The 17,938-nt window shown below is 41.7% G+C and overlaps 1 protein-coding gene across 1 annotated transcript in view; it reads left to right on the top strand.

Moving 5' to 3' along the window:
• Positions 1-17,938, top strand: part of LOC147707491 (CD109 antigen-like) — an 871,995-nt gene that overhangs the window by 685,109 nt on the left and 168,948 nt on the right. The window contains exon 26 of the mRNA XM_086926508.1: positions 14,942-15,107. Within this exon, the coding sequence (XP_086782634.1) occupies positions 14,942-15,107 (166 nt within the window). The remainder of the gene's footprint in view (positions 1-14,941; positions 15,108-17,938) is intronic.

Raw genomic sequence — 17,938 nt, 5'->3', positions numbered from 1 at the left:
GCTTACCTGAACTTAGCCCTGGCCTCCGGCAGCGTACAAGACTGTAGGGCACTGCCCTCTGATGACGCACAGCAGCCTTGCTGATTGAAAACAACCTCGGTGCGTTAAGCAAAAGCTTCATGGCTGTTTGTCAATCAGCAAGGCTGTGTACTGCTGCAGCCCACCTACTTCCTCACAGGGTAGGGTGGGAACAAGCCTCCATGACACCACCCTACTCTAGGAAGAGCAGAGAGATTTTCGGTGCACAAGAGCTTTGCTGTCGAAGTAATCTCTGCTTGATAAAAGCAACCAGCTTTCAGTGAGAGGAGCAGCAGTGTGAAGGTAAAAAGGAGGCTACAGCCCAAGCCACAGTCTGAAAAGTCACCTAACCCCTCCTCCGTGCCAAGGCAAGGCAGCAGAGGTGGTCGGATTCAAGGACGGCTGTCAGCATATATCCCTGGGGGCAAGTTGAGTCATTAAGAATTATGGAGGGAGGGGGCCTATAAGCAGGATAAATGAAAAGAATGCACTTGCAGGTAAAAAAAAATTAAAACGCCAGTTTTGATTAGGTTTGAACCAATTTCAGCTCTTTTGTACCTTCTGTGGCCAGGTCACAGACAAGGCACAGTTGCACTCGTCCAAATTTGTAATGCATTTACATCTAATATTCAGTGAAACAGCTGCATCTCATTAATATTACTGCAAAAAATTACTGTGAAAATGAAACAGAATCTGTGACTTCCTCACAATTCTCTAATGTGAGGTCCTGTTTTGATCTCAAAGAAACTTGCTTTATGAATGTTGCATAAAACATTTCTCTGCAAACTGTCTGCAGCAGCCTCCCATTCCATACACCATCCACATTAAAAATATATTAAATAAAAACGGTATTTAAAACAATCTTAGAATTATTGAAGGTCATCAGGTTAAGACTATTTGCAGAACCAAGTTGCCTCTATTAGGAGCGCCTAAAAGCATGGGGCACTAGGCCATGGCCCACTTTTCCCATTTCCTAAAATGTCTCTGCCTAGGGAGCCGGTTTTTAATGGGCAGTATGATTTAAGTGCTAAGCACCTGAGGAAATGAAAACGTGAAATGTACCTCCAACAGGCACCTATTTCTTATCATCCACTTGGGCATGTATACATATGTTAAATATCAAGCATGCTTGAGTTAGCTTGTTTCTGAGCAATTAGATTGCCTGTTTATGTTGGGTGGTTGGCCCAACTAACCGTGCACTGTTCACTTGGTGCTACGCACCTAAACTTATTTCATTATTTCAACCAATGATGAGCCTTATATAGTCTCTCTTTTTTCTTTTTATTTAAACTTTTTCATATATCTTTTGCTTATGTATTTTTTACCACCTTATTTTTGTACTGCGGTTATTCACATTGCATATGTTTTCAAATGACAGTCAAAATAACATTAACATTACTATTCATGTATAAATTTACAGTGCCATTAGATGCGCAATTTGTGAAAAAGCCCAATGCATTTCGGCACTACCAAAGTGCCTTCATCAGGGGCGAACCTGTAAAACATAAACAAAATAACCATATAATTGCAATCATTGGGTGCCCATGTGTGTGTTAAAGTATATACTATGTTAACTTTCATACCTTAATGCGATGTGCTTAATGCTCTAACCTGTGTAGACAAAAATGCAATATGTGTTGAGCACTCTCTGTCCAAAGTATTGCCAACTATTATTGCCTATTGCCAAGAGACTGTTCAAGTAAAAATATAATCCATCGGCTTACCGCTGACATAGTAGCTTTAAACGAACTCCCTGAGTAATAAACAAGAATCAAGATCAATGTCCTGCGATACTTTTACTCCTTTAACAACTGCCACTACAAAAGCTTGCTAGAAATATGCGTACCTGATTATCCAGCACTATCTCTGTCTGTAAAATAAACAAACCGCAAATCCATTGTTAAGCACTCTGACCTTATGAACTGCAGAACGAGATTTATCATCTGAAGTAATGCGCTCCCGCATACCTGTTACTTCCAACTGTCACGCTTTTCTCTCTGCAAAGATCACAAAAACAAAAGACACCCTCAATATCTCACGTTGCCGCCACTTATCCTCACGAAGATTTATGATACTCTATGTTGCTGAAAATGTGAGCTTACCTAGATTGCTGCGCTTTCTCTCCGTATTACAATCTGCTTGTGCTCCCGTACGAGTTACAACCGCTACTGCCGATACCTCTATTACAAACAAATTGCTTCCGCGTTTCAGCTAAAAGTCGCTACCACTGAAGACGGACTACTCTGTCCTTCACCGCAAAGTCACAAGCGCCATCTTAGAACGGTTCAAGCCTGCTTAATGTCCATCCGCCTCAATGGAAACTAACAATTAAACGCGAATTCGTCAATGTTTCTGTGGTGTTTAATGTGATGTTAACACAATGTGTGAATGCCCCAGTATTGTATAGTATTCAACCATATCATAGATCACAAAACATAGAAAATTTTAAGTTATCACAGAACATTGTTTTTTGGGATTATCACCAGACATTATTTTTTAGCATGATCTAAACGTTATATTAGATGTAATTTTACTTCATATCAGATGTTCTCAACTGGTATATGCTAATTAATCAGAATATTCCGCTTCTGAAACTTACGTTTGACATCTGATCCTATCTTCAAACTACAGAAATTGCTAGAGGAGATTTTACAAACAGCAGAAGACAACCAATGGATTGACCAGAGAGTGAGAGCATATTTGACAACCAAACATCCAAGGACACCAAGGTTATATATGATTCCCAAGGTGCACAAACATCTCACCACCCCACCGTTTAGACCAATCGTGTCGGGGTGTGGATCATTATTTGATCCCCTCGGCCGGTTTCTAGACCACTTCTTACAACAATTTGTACAAAACGGGGGTTCATACATACGTGACACGACAGATTTTCTAAATAAATTAACATGGACAGAACAGGGCTTTCAGTCAGAATGGATTTTATGCACTATAGACGTAGTGGCTATTTATACGTCGATCCCCCACGCAGCGGGGCTTGAATCAACTGAATGGGCTCTCTTGAAAATGGGAGAACTAACAACACATAATGTGTTTTTGTTACAACTCTTAAAGTTCTGTTTACATAACAGTTATTTTTTGTGGAAAGAACATCATTACGTCCAGCTGACTGGCACCTCAATGGGTTTTGCGGGAGCACCAGCTTACGCCAATATATTTATGGCCCAATTCAAAGCAGAAAACATCATGAGTAGAGCAGACTGGAAACATGTGAAAATGTACTGTCGTTTTATCGACAATATTTTTTTGATCTGGGACAGCACCAAGGAACACTTGGAGACAGTAATTCAGGAGTTGAATACAATCAATGCAAGGATCAAATTCACACACAAGATTGAGACACAGACAATAGATTTTTTGGACGTCAGAATAACAAAACAAGCATCAGGCTTTTCAACTCAACTGTACACAAAACCTACAGATAGGAACAATGCCTTGGAATACACCAGCTTCCACCCCAGGAGTCTGATCAAAAATCTTCCAAAATCCCAATTTATAAGGATCAGAAGAATATGTTCAGATAGCCAAACATGTATTAATACAATCAAGCAACATGTCACCAAATATGAGGCAAGAGGATATCCTAACAAGGAACCTGAGGAGAACATGGAAAAAGTGCTGGCATTAGACAGAACAAGTCTATTGAAACCCAAAGATAAAGCAACTAAAGAAAAAATAGTGTTTGTAACAAAATATACCACCCAATCTAAAGAAATTAAAAAGATAATCAACACCAGGTGGGAACTTTTAATGAACGAACCAGACTTTCATGGAATATTTAGAGAATTACCGACGCATGCATATACCAGAGGGCAAAATTTGCGAGAGCGATTGAAGCAGAAAACACGCACACCATTAATGGCAACATATAAAGGAATGAGTAAATGTATGAATTGTACAAACTGTAACAACGTGATAACAGGCAACACCATCACTCATCCTACCACAGGTAAAGTCATAAACCTGAGACATGACAGTGACTGCAAGACAACAAATGTAGTATATGGCATTAAAAAATGCCCTTGCAGGAAACTTTACATAGGCAAGACGGAACGCAAGATTAAGGTTCGAATTACAGAACATAAGAGCATGATTCGCAATCAGAACATGACATCACCATTAGCAGCTCACTGGAAGGATAATTCGCACACCATTTCTCAACTACGATTTTATGTGGTAGAACAAGTACAAATAAAACAAGGAATCAACAACCAACAAAGACTATTACAGAGAGAATTATACTGGATCAAATCTCTGCAAACACTAATTCCAACTGGCCTCAATGACAAATACGACTTATCGTGTTACTTATGAACAGAATTTTAAGTTTCTCAATATAGGTAGTACAACTGGACACGCAGTTACTAAGACCATAACAAATAAATAATAGCGAGATCAATAATTCAAAATAAAGATATATCTACACGGAGAATAAACAACCATTTGGTCCCAACAGGCACTTCAGCACACTAATATGATTATACTGTAAAGACAAGCAAGCAGTCACTGAGTGAATAGCAATCCAAACCATACATCCGGAACATTGAATTTAAAAGAGAGATTAACAATGATATTTAGGGTGAGTTATAGTAAAAAAATGGTTCTGTATCAGAATTGGAATATTCTGATTAATTAGCATATACCAGTTGAGAACATCTGATATGAAGTAAAATTACATCTAATATAACGTTTAGATCATGCTAAAAAATAATGTCTGGTGATAATCCCAAAAAACAATGTTCTGTGATAACTTACAATTTTCTATGTTTTGTGATCTATGATATGGTTGAATACTATACAATACTGGGGCATTCACACATTGTGTTAACATCACATTAAACACCACAGAAACATTGACGAATTCGCGTTTAATTGTTAGTTTCCATTGAGGCAATGGACATTAAGCAGGCTTGAACCGTTCTAAGATGGCGCTTGTGACTTTGCGGTGAAGGACAGAGTAGTCCGTCTTCAGTGGTAGCGACTTTTAGCTGAAACGCGGAAGCAATTTGTTTGTAATAGAGGTATCGGCAGTAGCGGTTGTAACTCGTACGGGAGCACAAGCAGATTGTAATACGGAGAGAAAGCGCAGCAATCTAGGTAAGCTCACATTTTCAGCAACATAGAGTATAATAAATCTTCGTGAGGATAAGTGGCAGCAACGTGAGATATTGAGGGTGTCTTTTGTTTTTGTGATCTTTGCAGAGAGAAAAGCCTGACAGTTGGAAGTAACAGGTATGCGGGAGCGCATTACTCCAGATGATAAATCTCGTTCTGCAGTTCATAAGGTCAGAGTGCTTAACAATGGATTTGCGGTTTGTTTATTTTACAGACAGAGATAGTGCTGGATAATCAGGTACGCATATTTCTAGCAAGCTTTTGTAGTGGCAGTTGTTAAAGGAGTAAAAGTATCGCAGGACATTGATCTTGATTCTTGTTTATTACTCAGGGAGTTCGTTTAAAGCTACTATGTCAGCGGTAAGCCGATGGATTATTTTTTTACTTGAACAGTCTCTTGGCAATAGGCAATAATAGTTGGCAATACTTTGGACAGAGAGTGCTCAACACATATCGCATTTTTGTCTACACAGGTTAGAGCATTAAGCACATCGCATTAAGGTATGAAAGTTAACATAGTATATACTTTAACACACACATGATTGCAATTATATGGTTATTTTGTTTATGTTTTACAGGTTCGCCCCTGATGAAGGCACTTTGGTAGTGCCGAAATGCATTGGGCTTTTTCACAAATTGCGCATCTAATGGCACTGTAAATTTATACATGAATAGTAATGTTAATGTTATTTTGACTGTCATTTGAAAACATATGCAATGTGAATAACCGCAGTACAAAAATAAGGTGGTTAAAAATACATAAGCAAAAGATATATGAAAAAGTTTAAATAAAAAGAAAAAAGAGAGACTATATAAGGCTCATCATTGGTTGAAATAATGAAATAAGTTTAGGTGCGTAGCACCAAGTGAACAGTGCACGGTTAGTTGGGCCAACCACCCAACATAAACAGGCTATATTTACAAGGGACTGACAAACCCAGTAACCGTAGCACCATTGTGTACAACAGAGGTAAAATAGCAGAACGGAGTGCTCCCTAACCCAACAAAAATCAATCATACATATTTTTGAGCAGATTAGGAAACACGTGTCATCTAATCAATGTAAACTGTGGATTAATTGCAAAACTGAATTAATCACAGTGCCGCGTTAGGCTCAGAAGGTACCGTCTGCATTCAATCACAGTCAGTCGTTCTCTTGCAGACAAAGTTTAACCTATTCTGGGTGTAAGAAGAGAAAACTATTTAATTTGTCCCTTGCTAACCTGAATTACTTTATCTTAAGAAAGGCACCTCCATCATCCAGCTTTGATGTAGACGGAGACAATTCCTGATAATTATTCATGCCTGCAAAATATTACTCTAACAGAGTGATTGAGAACGTGGTTCAAATACAGGCAAGCAAATCCACTTTCATCAAGATGGATGGATGATTGGATGCTCTGGTGATTCACCATTGGTGAAAGGATACATAGATGGATGAGTGGGCGAAGAATTACAGGAGAGTATGTCCAAAAGGATGAGTGGATGTATACATAAATGAATGGATGCATGCTCCATATGATGGACAAATTAATCGATGATTTTCTAGTGAATCGATACATGGATAGATGGGAGGGTGGATGAGTGATTGGGAGAGTCTCTAGAAAGATGGATGGATGTATGTTTAAACACATGTATGTAGTGGATGTTTGAAACTTGGATTAACTACTGGGGGGAATTCAATGAATGATGAATGGGTTGCATGCCCTTATGCCATCCGGAATCACTTGCTACGCAAAAAATGAATCCCCAACTTTTACGCCCATCACTTTGAAATGCCACCAGCCGCCCCTGACAGCGAGGTGTGCAAAGAAGGAGAAAATAGATCAAAGGTGGGTGTAAAATCAGACATGGCTCACATATCTGATCCAGGCAAACCATGGCATACATTGTCGGGATTTTATTGGCCCTATGCCCGAGCTGAGAAGCGATTGGAAATATGCCATGGTAGTGGTGGTTGTTCATTTGTAGTGGTTAATTGTAAATTCCTGAGATTACCACTAGGGCTACCACTACTTTGTTGAAGGAAGTCTTCTTGGAGTAAGGTGTTCCAAGTACCATTATAACTTATAATGTAACACAATTCATTCCTGGGGAGATGCAAAGTTTTTGGGAGTCATGTGGCATTGTACATAATTGCATCTCGTTTTGAAATCCACAAAGGAATGGTGTTGTGGATAGGGTGACCAGAATGGTCAAAGGCCCAATTCAAATGGCTGTTGCTGGAGGACATGATGTTGGTGGTATGATGATGTGCATGGTGGCTGCTTATCACAATCAAAGAACTCCTTTAGAGCTAAGGAAGGGAAGGTTGGCAGGCACCAAGTTCGTTTCTGCCTGGATAAGAGGGAAGGTGTTTTTTGACAGAGGGAAGATTATAGTCAGGACAAGAAGCATATTCCATGCATTGAAGCGGGTGATTGGGTGAAGATGTGTTGTGCTCAGCAAGGAGGAGGGTTGTCAAAATGTAGACGTCCCTATCTAAGTCGGGCATGTTCGTTGGTTTTCCATGGTCTTGGACAATGGCTAGAGCTTGAATAACAGACATGTGGCTTTATACTAAAGAAGTGATCAAATTCAGGCTGGTGAGGAGCAGGACAACAGTGATTTCATGTTAATGGTTGATGGAGATATGAACAGGTCCTTTGAAAGACCTTGTAATGCCCCATTGAGGTGTGCGGGCGATGCTTTGCTTAAAATTCGTGTGGCAAGTGACCAGAATAATACCTTGAGAAGTGTTAGGAATCACAAACCACCTGCATACTTCAGAGATAATGATCAATAATGTGTCATCTTTGAATATGATGCTATGGTATCCATTTGTTTGTATCTTTGTAGGTAAATAACATGTTTCATATGTATTGATATTTTTCCCCATGCATTGGTCATTTGTAAAGGGGGGAGAAGCGTTGTGCTTTGAAAGCTTGCCTGGCAAGACCCTTCTGTAAGAACATGAAGTATAGGATTAGCCTGCATTCTAAGTTCCTTATTACCTGCAAGCATTCCAGTGAAGTCGATTCCACTAGAGGCTACCAAGAAAAAAAATACTGGACCAGATACAACTGGACGTTAAATATGCCTTTTCGCTGAGAAACCTTTTCCCTCTACCTGTGGAGTGTGGAAGTTCCTTGGAGAAAGGGAAACAAATGCTTTTACAGAAAATTCAAGGAACCATTTGTAACTGGATATATTGCTGTAGAGCTGAAGTGGAGCTGTAGGCAGCCTTCTGGCAACTTAGGCCATGGATTGGTGTCTAATAATCCTTACTTAAAAGTTTGAAGATGCTTTGAAATCCTAAAAATCAAAGTTATAATAGTTGATGCCAGTCTTATCTAATAAGAGAAGCAGCACTAATGGCTTAATCTTTGCAGATTTTCCAGCTAAAAGCTTTCTATTGTGAAGGTTAATATGGTACCACCTCGCAAACACATCAGCTACAGTTTCCATTCTTGGCCTCTGAAGATTTCCAACCTACAAAATGTAAACACTTTGACTGGTCCAAACAACCAACTGTACTTGACCACACTCCATTGCAGTCTGTTTCAAAAGATGCCTAAGCAGCGGTGTACTGTAGACTAGTGTTAGATTTTAGATTTGTACATATTCTATCTCTTCCCCCCACCCAACCTGGATTGTTGCGGCTCTCTTATGCTTCCTCTTCAATTTCGGCAGTCCCCTATTGAGCTAACCTTGTTTTCTCTTTTGTCCCCCACCCTATCACCTATTTTCTATACCTCTTTCACTGTTCCTTTACATTTTCTATTTTTTCTTGCCTTAAGGTCATTTTTTTCTTTCATGTGTCTATATTGTATTGTATTGTATTGTATTGTATATTGGATTTATATAGCGCTTATCACCCAGGGGTCTCTAAGCGCTTGCCTTGGGAACCCGTCCTGGCTTTTCCCTGTGGGATAGCCCCTACAGGGCATCCCCGAGGTGAAAGCCAGGCATCCCGCCGCGGTGGGCCGTTGTGGAGATTAAGCAAGCTTTATACTTTTATTATTATATCTCCATCCCCTGTTCTGTAACCTCTCGGGCATTCTTCCCCCACCCCACATGTAATCCTATTTAACTTACTGCAAAAATACAATCCTCACATTTAATTAGTAGTACTTTGTTTAAGTGTATAGATTGATAAGCCCATCCCTTCTCTCAAAAGCCCAGCTTTAGTTGTGGGCATGTGAGTCAGTCTAGGCACTGACATCAAGCTTTCATGGGGATGCATCTTTATGTAGTAGAAAGTGAAGGATGACTTGATTTGCCCTTTATAAGAAGAAAGTATTCCCAACGGTTTCCTAGTGAATATGGTCACCCTGCTCCAATTCCAGCTTGACCTAGAATCTATGATCATATAGTCAGCGACATATAGATTAGGATTGTGCCTGGACATTTCTGCTCTCATGGAGCTGCCACAGATTGATGCCTAGCTATACATTCTATCAAAATACTGATGGCATTGTGACTCATGGCTTCTGTCTAGGTGCATGTCTAGAACAAACTTGCTTTGAGTTGATTGAGCAGTAAAATGCACCTGTCCCACTAAGTCTTTCAATTTACATTTTGCAATCAGATCACAGCTTTTGAAAGTGGTCAAGCTATTTACCTCCCCCAGAGGCATTGTCACCTGTAATATGTTCTTGATAAACAGTATGCCCTTCCAGATGACGCATATGGTTATGGACTTCCAAATTCTGCTAGCTGACTCTGTGGTACTCTGTAGCAAGACAACACCCTGGCCTCATATAAATAGTACAAGTAGGTTTTCGAGATTCTCAAAGGCTCCACATGCACATTGAAGAAGAGATCTGCTACAACAGATTTGTTGTAATTCGCAACACTAGCAATACATGGGAGATAGCATGGGCACTTGCTGTGCTTTCTATAGGAAGTCCGCAGTGGGGTTTCGTAAAACAATTCCACAGAAACACAGATATAGCAGTGCCTATTTGCGAATGCACATCTTTGCAGTAAATCAACCATAAAGTAATATTAGTGTACAGTACAATGTGGTGCTCTCAAAGCAATAGGTCTCCCTCCACCCTCCAGGAGACAAAAAAACTCTAAGGAAAAACATCTCATTCGAGTTCACAAATGACATGGACAATTGCCGAGGCACACCAAATTAGTCCATATTGTCGTATAGGTGGTAACAAGTGTAGTAATCAAAGGGAGTCCGTAAGATATTCCTTTCTCTTTATTTTATTTTCTTCTCAAAAATCCATATTCAAAAACACACTGGCAGCCGACACGTGTTTCATCCAACGGACTTCTTCAAGGCTGCAAACTATTTTTATACAATTAAAACCTCTCCTATACAAATGTATGTACAATTAAAAATGCCATTGGAGAATGCCCAAAAATTGGACATTACCCAATGCAGCCGAACACCACAACGCAAGCGCCATAAGAAAGAGTGTAACAAAAAGAAGAAAATTCTATTCCGTGAGATAGCGTCACCTTAGAAAAACAAAACCACCATATTCATGCTACTGTGAAAGATACTGTATAAAGAAATAGAAAAATGTAGAAGTTGGACGAAACACGGGTTGGCTGCCAGTTTGTTTTTGTATATTGATTTTTGAGGGGAAAAAAAATAAAGAGAAAGGAATATCTTACGGACTCCCTTTGATTACTTCATGGGTTACTACCTATACTACAATATGTACTAATTTGAAGTGCCTCGGCATATGTGCATGTGGTTTTCGTAAAGTGACACCGTTCTGCCCAGCTACATTCCTCACATGCCATACCATCAAACTGTTTTAGTTGCCACATAGAAGTCCAATATGACAGGGCTGATGAACAGGCCCAATCCAAGACTAAGCTGAGTCACTCTCATGACCCAGCCAAAGCCCACGTTCAGTGGTATTGTATTGAAAGAAAATGTTTCTAAGTGGATGAAAGCGTCCCTCTTCTGGAAATATTTTCGTTTCACTGAAATAACAAATAGCATTGTGTTATAATCTACTGTTGCATTTCCCCTTGCCTATGTATCTCTTCTTTACTGCTCAGCCAGAATGAGTGTTGGTGTGCCTGGAGATGTCTGGAATGTTGGATGGGTGATGATGTCATGGAATGATGGGTGCCTGGTGAGGTTGTGAGTGTCAGTTGGAGTGTGCAGGCTGAGCAGGACAGAGGCTGTTCCTGGTAGGGCATCACATGGACTTACCATCTTCCAGTGACTTACTGATGTTCTTAACTTAACAATAAATCTTCTATATTTATCTACACTAATCCTGGCTACAGAGGATTGCTTATTTACAATACTGGCGACGAGGTAAAAGAAACTGCGTGTTGCTGAAGGATTACCCTGGATTACCCTGGAACTAAGGATTTGACTAACTACAGAAACTCATGAAGAAGAAAGAGGATTACAAAAACTACGCTCTGGTAAGCCCCACCAGTGTCCTTTGTCAACAGGACAGCCTGCAGACCAGAGCGTTTGACATTTGTTGACTTTCCTGTGACCTGTGAACTAAAGTGTCTGCCCGTGCGCCAATTGCTGAAATTTGGGAGATTGGCGCTGTTTGTGAGAGACGAACTTTGGTATTTCGCTCGGTCTCTGAAATGTCTAGCGTCTTGGTGGAAGTCGAACTGTATTTTCCCGGTGAGTGAAGGACATTTCAGTGTGTTCTGCGCACTTACAGCGTGTTTTGGCAGTAACAATTAACCTCTACATTTTTAAACGAGCCAATGTCTCTTGCAATGTTTGTCAACTCACCGTATGTTGTGTTTGTGACGGTTGGTCAGCAGAGCTCTTCTCAGTTCCTCTGCTAGCGTCCAATTGATGACGTTGCTGGAATTCATCAGCGTGTTAGTGAAGGTCTTCGCTCCTGTGACCCTTGTGACGCCTGAAGACATGCCAAGCTTGACTCTCACACTGTTTACGCCGCTACGCTCGACGTCGCGGCCATCTTGTTTTCGGCTCAGTTACCACGACAACACTTTTTGTGCCAGTCTCTTGTCTGTTTCAGTGGCATGCCGATGGGGAAGATTTCGTCACAACGGAGCATGGTTAGTTGGTCAGCGACAAGCCCCTGGTGAGAAATGGAACTCGTTTGTCCACTTCACAGTTTTTTTGTGACTATCCAGTTTTTGAACATTTCAAGCCTTCGATCTACACTGCACTTTTGCTGTTTGTCACTATCAAGAGGAGATGTCGATGGGAATCCGGGTGAGAGATCGCTCACCGGAGCTAACTTTATTAATGAAGGGGGATGTGTTGAGGACTTTATGCTGGGAGATTTCGGGTGAGGACATACTCGCTTAAAGGAAGGTCATACTCGATTAAAAGAAGGTCATCGGATGTCACCCCAACGATGGTCGGCGGTGACTACGTTTTTTGTTTTAACTTTTTATTTTCTTGTGGACTTTTGATTTTCTTGTATATTCACCTCACTAGTTGTATATAAGGGGGGACTTTACACACGACAGAGAGTCTATCCTTTTGTTTTGGCTTATTAGTTTTTACCCTTGTGTAGGGAAGGTGACTTTTGCTTTATTTTTGGTCTAGTCTGTGTGTACTGGGGTCTATTTAAGTTTTTTTTTGTGAGGGTGTCTACAAATGTGTTGACTCGCTCTGTGTCTGGTGGGATGTTGCAGTTAGGAGAAGTTAGCTTCTTTTATTTTATTTGTCATTGTATTGTATCCACATGAATGGGAGGAGGGGAGTGTGGGTTGTTTGTGTGGTTTTTGTGTTGTGATTTGGGTATTCTCCACTGGGTTCGTTTTTCTTTGTCCTTTGGTTTTATCATCACCTTATTGTGGTTACTGGTTGGCATTAGTATGTCACCTAGTGTGTGAGAGTAGAGGTTTTATCTCACTGTTTTTTGGTTGACACTCACTGTTTTGGTGTGTGTGAAGAGAAGACATCTTCTAAAGAAGCTTCTCTAGGTTGCCACTTACTTGTGGTTTGTTTTATAATCACTCTTGTGTGGTTATTGGGTGGCATTAGTAGGAGAAAACACTTTCTAATGAAGTTTCTCTGCGTGCACACTCACTGTATGGTTTGAAGAGTGTTTGGTCATTGCTGTTTGGACTGCGTGGGAGAAAACACTTCCTAATGAAGTTTCTCTCCGTGCACACTCACTGTTTGGATTGTGTGAGTGATTTGTTATTGCTGTTTGGACTGCATATGAGAAAATACCTTCTCATGAAGTTTCTCTGCGTGCACACTCACTGTTTGGTTTGTGGGTGAATGGTTTTTCCTGTAAGTTTCTCTTTAATGTCATCCCTGATAAGACTGTGTTGGAGTAGACACTTTCTTGCGGAATTTCTCTGCTTCTTACTTATGGATGTTTGACTTGAAGCTTCTTTGGGTTTTACCTGGTTATGAGTCTTTTTAGACTTTTTTGTTTTACTTATGTATTGTCATGCATCTTTTATAATCTGATGGATTTACTATTTTGATTGACTTATGTACTTTCAATTCTTTTATTGTGTTTGGTTTCCTTAGGGAGGGGGATGTGTTATAATCTACTGTTGTATTCCCCTTGCCTATGTATCTCTTCTTTACTGCTCAGCCAGAATGAGTGTTGGTGTGCCTGGAGATGTCTGGAATGTTGGATGGGTGATGATGTCATGGAATTATGGGTGCCTGGTGAGGTTGTGAGTGTCAGTTGGAGTGTGCAGGCTGAGCAGGACAGAGGCTGTTCCTGGTGGGGCATCACATGGACTTACCATCTTCCAGTGACTTACTGATGTTGTTAACTTAACAATAAATCTTCTATATTTATCTACACTGCACCTGGCTACAGAGGATTGCTTATTTACAATACATTGTTTCAGGAAGATGTCTTTGTGAGCACATAAACGTCTCACATGATACACTGCAAGGTGCAGGCAGAGCAATTGCCAGATAGGCTAGAAGATGTTTGCTTTCACTATGTACTTAGCTAGCTTTGCAAGATTTAAAGATAGATGACAGGACTTGCAGCAGAGAAGCAAGCAAACCTGCCAGTAAATGAAGTACTCGAGAAATCCCTCCACATAGCCATGCATATGTGGTTGGGTAACACCCTGAGATACCGTTAGCGAGGTGACTGAGTTGTAATTTCCTCCAGCACTGCACAGGTGCTAGCCTGCTACCTAATGTGCTTTCCTGGAGGTGCAAGAACTCTTCCTCGCAGATCTGCTTTCACAAGGCAGATGCAGGTATTTGGCAGCCAGCTCTATATTGTGGAGGAATGTGGCTCACCGGTTAGAAGCGGCAGACCCTGAAGCAGAGATCAGGCCCAGGACCAGGGTTCAATTCCTGACGCGGCAGGGTCTTGAGCTCAATGTCCGCAGACTCAATAATTCTCTCGCCTCAGCGCCTACTCTAATCATGGGTCCCACGCTGCAACTCTGGGAAATAGCTTGCTTAATCTCCACAACGGCCCCAACAACACTGGGATGCCTGACTTCACCTTGGGGGTGCCCAGGAGGGGCATCTCACAGGGAGAGCCAGGAAGGGTTTGACAGCGTTATCCAGCGCCGGGATGCCCCTTTGCTGGGGCAGCTGTGCGCTTTACAAGTATACTACATTTACATTTACATTTACATATGAGGCACTCTTTCCTGAATGACGAGACGTGAAGCATAGGCCAGGTTTTAGTGCTGTTTCTACCAGGATCTCTAAACAGAGACCTAAGTATTTTCAAGCAGAAATACAAATCTTCAACATGCAATTTACTTTGTGTTGTTACGGGGTTTCAACACTTATTTTCTCACTAAAAGTCTGAACAATTGGGTTATTTCTGTTTTCATGTAATTACTCTAAGTTTCAAGACAATGTGCTTTTTCCCAGGGCTCTTCTCAATTTCGAGATGCTATCCACTATCTGGAACGTAAAATTGATGAAGGAATTGCAGACAATTACACCCTTGCAATTGTGACATATGCCTTGTCGCTGGGTGATGTCTCAAGAGCTAAAGAGGGACTGAACATTTTGAACAGAAGAGCAGAAAAAACAGGTAATAATTAGATTAAATTCACCACGCATGTGAAACATTTTTTCAAATGACAAACAGAACTAATGCCATTTATAGGTGCTACTTAACTATTAAAAGCATTACATTATAAGTTCATCAGTCAAGCCATAGTTTCCGTTTTCGTAATAGGTTTAATTTTAAAAACATATTTTATCTTATGTACATGCATTTGTCATATATTTGATTTTTACTCAGTGGACGTCCTATGTATAGTTATATAGCTATGCATCACTTGCATATCATGTCAAATAATGCAAATGTTTTACATCAGCCCATGCGCAGAATATGATGAAAAAAACAGCTGAAGCACATCGTGTACGCTGTGGCTGTCGGGAAAGTGCTTGCCTGGGTGGACTTCAGCGAGGTCCAGAAAACAATCTAGACTATTGATCACTGAAATAGTCCAGCCAAACACCCTGTTGTATTATAAAATGGAATGTCTCTTCACGATGACTACTACAAGAATCGCCTCTCAATCCAACGGGGATCACCAGCTGGTCAATTTCTTGGGATCCGACCCGACCTCCATCGTGGTCGGTCATATTTTTATACTTTGACCCGGTCACATGCAACTAGATGCCCATGGTTGACACTTTGATCTTTTTGGCTCTAGTTTTTACCTTAAAAATTCATAAAACATTTATTAAAATTCACTCTATTTTTCTAAATTGGTGTCGGATTTTTCTTAAGTAGTGTTTTCACTGTATTGCTATTTGTGTGCTGCATAAATACTTTACACATTGCCTCTCAGTTCAGCCTGACTGTTTCTGTGCCAAGCTACCAAAGTGTTAAGCACAGTTTAATTTAGTGCCTCTTGTGGTTCACCCTGACAGGGATTGTGGCTGTTGCTTAAACAGGGGTCACCCCTCTTTCAGCTAACAACCCAATTTCTCAAAGCAATTCAGAAAAGGGGGTGGTGATGGACAGAGTATCTGAATTAAGCAGAACACTCCTACCCAGTCAACAGATCAGGGCTTGATCCATCACCGTTTTTTAGCTCACTGCACCATCCCAGCTCAGAACCTGGCTACATGCAAATTAGTCTGTCCCTGGCCCAGTGCATCATGGGAACGGGGCAGACCAAACTACCAAGCCAATTCTTTTACTGGAAAGGAAACAAGCTTCCGGGGACCGGTTTCTGGCATTACAGCCGTCTTCGGCCCGGCTTGCCTGAATCCTGATGGTGCAGTGAGCAAGGGACTCACATATGAGCATACCCTACCACGCTTATGGTGGACAAAACGATTCAGAAAAGGGGGTGGTGATGTACAGAGTATCTGAATTAAGCAGAAAACTCCTACCCAGTCAACAGATCAGGGCTTGATCCATCACCGTTTTTTAGCTCACTGCACCATCCCAGCTCAGAACCTGGCTACATGCAAATTAGTCTGTCCCTGGCCCAGTGCATCATGGGAACAGGGCAGACCAAACTACCAAGCCAATTCTTTTACTGGAAAGGAAACAAGCTTCCGGGGACCGGTTTCTGGCATTACAGCCGTCTTCGGCCCGGCTTGCTTGAATCCTGATGGTGCAGTGAGCAAGGGACTCACATCGGAGCATACCCTACCACGCTTATGGTGGACAAAACGATTCAGAAAAGAGGGTGGTGATGGACAGAGTATCTGAATTAAGCAGAACACTCCTACCCAGTCAACAGATCAGGGCTTGATCCATCACCGTTTTTTAGCTCACTGCACCATCCCAGCTCAGAACCTGGCTACATGCAAATGAGTCTGTCCCTGGCCCAGTGCATCACGGGAACAGGGCAGACCAAACTACCAAGCCAATTCTTTTACTGGAAAGGAAACAAGCTTCCGGGACCGGTTTCTGGCATTACAGCCGTCTTCGGCCCGGCTTGCTTGAATCCTGATGGTGCAGTGAGCAAGGGACTCACATCTGAGCATACCCTACCACGCTTATGGTGGACAAAACTATTCAGAAAAGGGGGTTCAAGCAAGCCGGGCCGACGACGGCTGAAATGCCAGAAACCGGTCCCCGGAAGCTTGTCTCCTTTCTGGTGAAGAATTGGCTTGGTAGTTTGGTCTGCCCTGTTCCCATGATGCACTGGGCCAGGGACAGATTAATTTGCATATAGGCATGTTCTGAGCTGGGATGGTGTAGTGAGCTAAATAACGGTGATGGATCAAGCCCTGATCTTTGGACTGGGTAAGAGTGGTCTGCTTAATTCAGACACTCTGTTCATCACCACCCCCTTTTCTGAATCGTTTTTGGCCACTATAGGTGTGGCAGGGTATACTCAGACATAAGTCCCTTGCTCACTGCACCATCAGGATTCAAGCAAGCCGGGCCGACGACGGCTGAAATGCCAGAAACCGGTCACCGGAAGCTTGTCTCCTTTCTGGTGAAGAATTGTCTTTGTAGTTTGGTCTGCCCTGTTCCCATGATGCACTGGGCCAGGGACAGATTAATTTGCATATAGCCAGGTTCTGAGCTGGGATGGTGTAGTGAGCTAAATAACGGTGATGGATCAAGCCCTGATCTTTGGACTGGGTAAGAGTGGTCTGCTTAATTCAGACACTCTGTTCATCACCACCCCCTTTTCTGAATCGTTTTTGGCCACTATAGGTGTGGCAGGGTATACTCAGACATGAGTCCCTTGCTCACTGCACCATCAGGATTCAAGCAAGCCGGGCCGACGACGGCTGAAATGCCAGAAACCGGTCACCGGAAGCTTGTCTCCTTTCTGGTGAAGAATTGGCTTGGTAGTTTGGTCTGCCCTGTTCCCATGACGCACTGGGCCAGGGTCAGATTAATTTGCATATAGCCAGGTTCTGAGCTGGGATGGTGTAGTG

The sequence above is a fragment of the Lissotriton vulgaris genome, chromosome 6 (genome assembly GCF_964263255.1).
Source record: "Lissotriton vulgaris chromosome 6, aLisVul1.2, whole genome shotgun sequence".
Lineage (NCBI taxonomy): Eukaryota > Metazoa > Chordata > Amphibia > Caudata > Salamandridae > Lissotriton > Lissotriton vulgaris.
The sequence above is the reverse complement of the archived record's forward strand: the minus strand, read 5'-3'. Positions and strand labels throughout refer to the sequence as shown.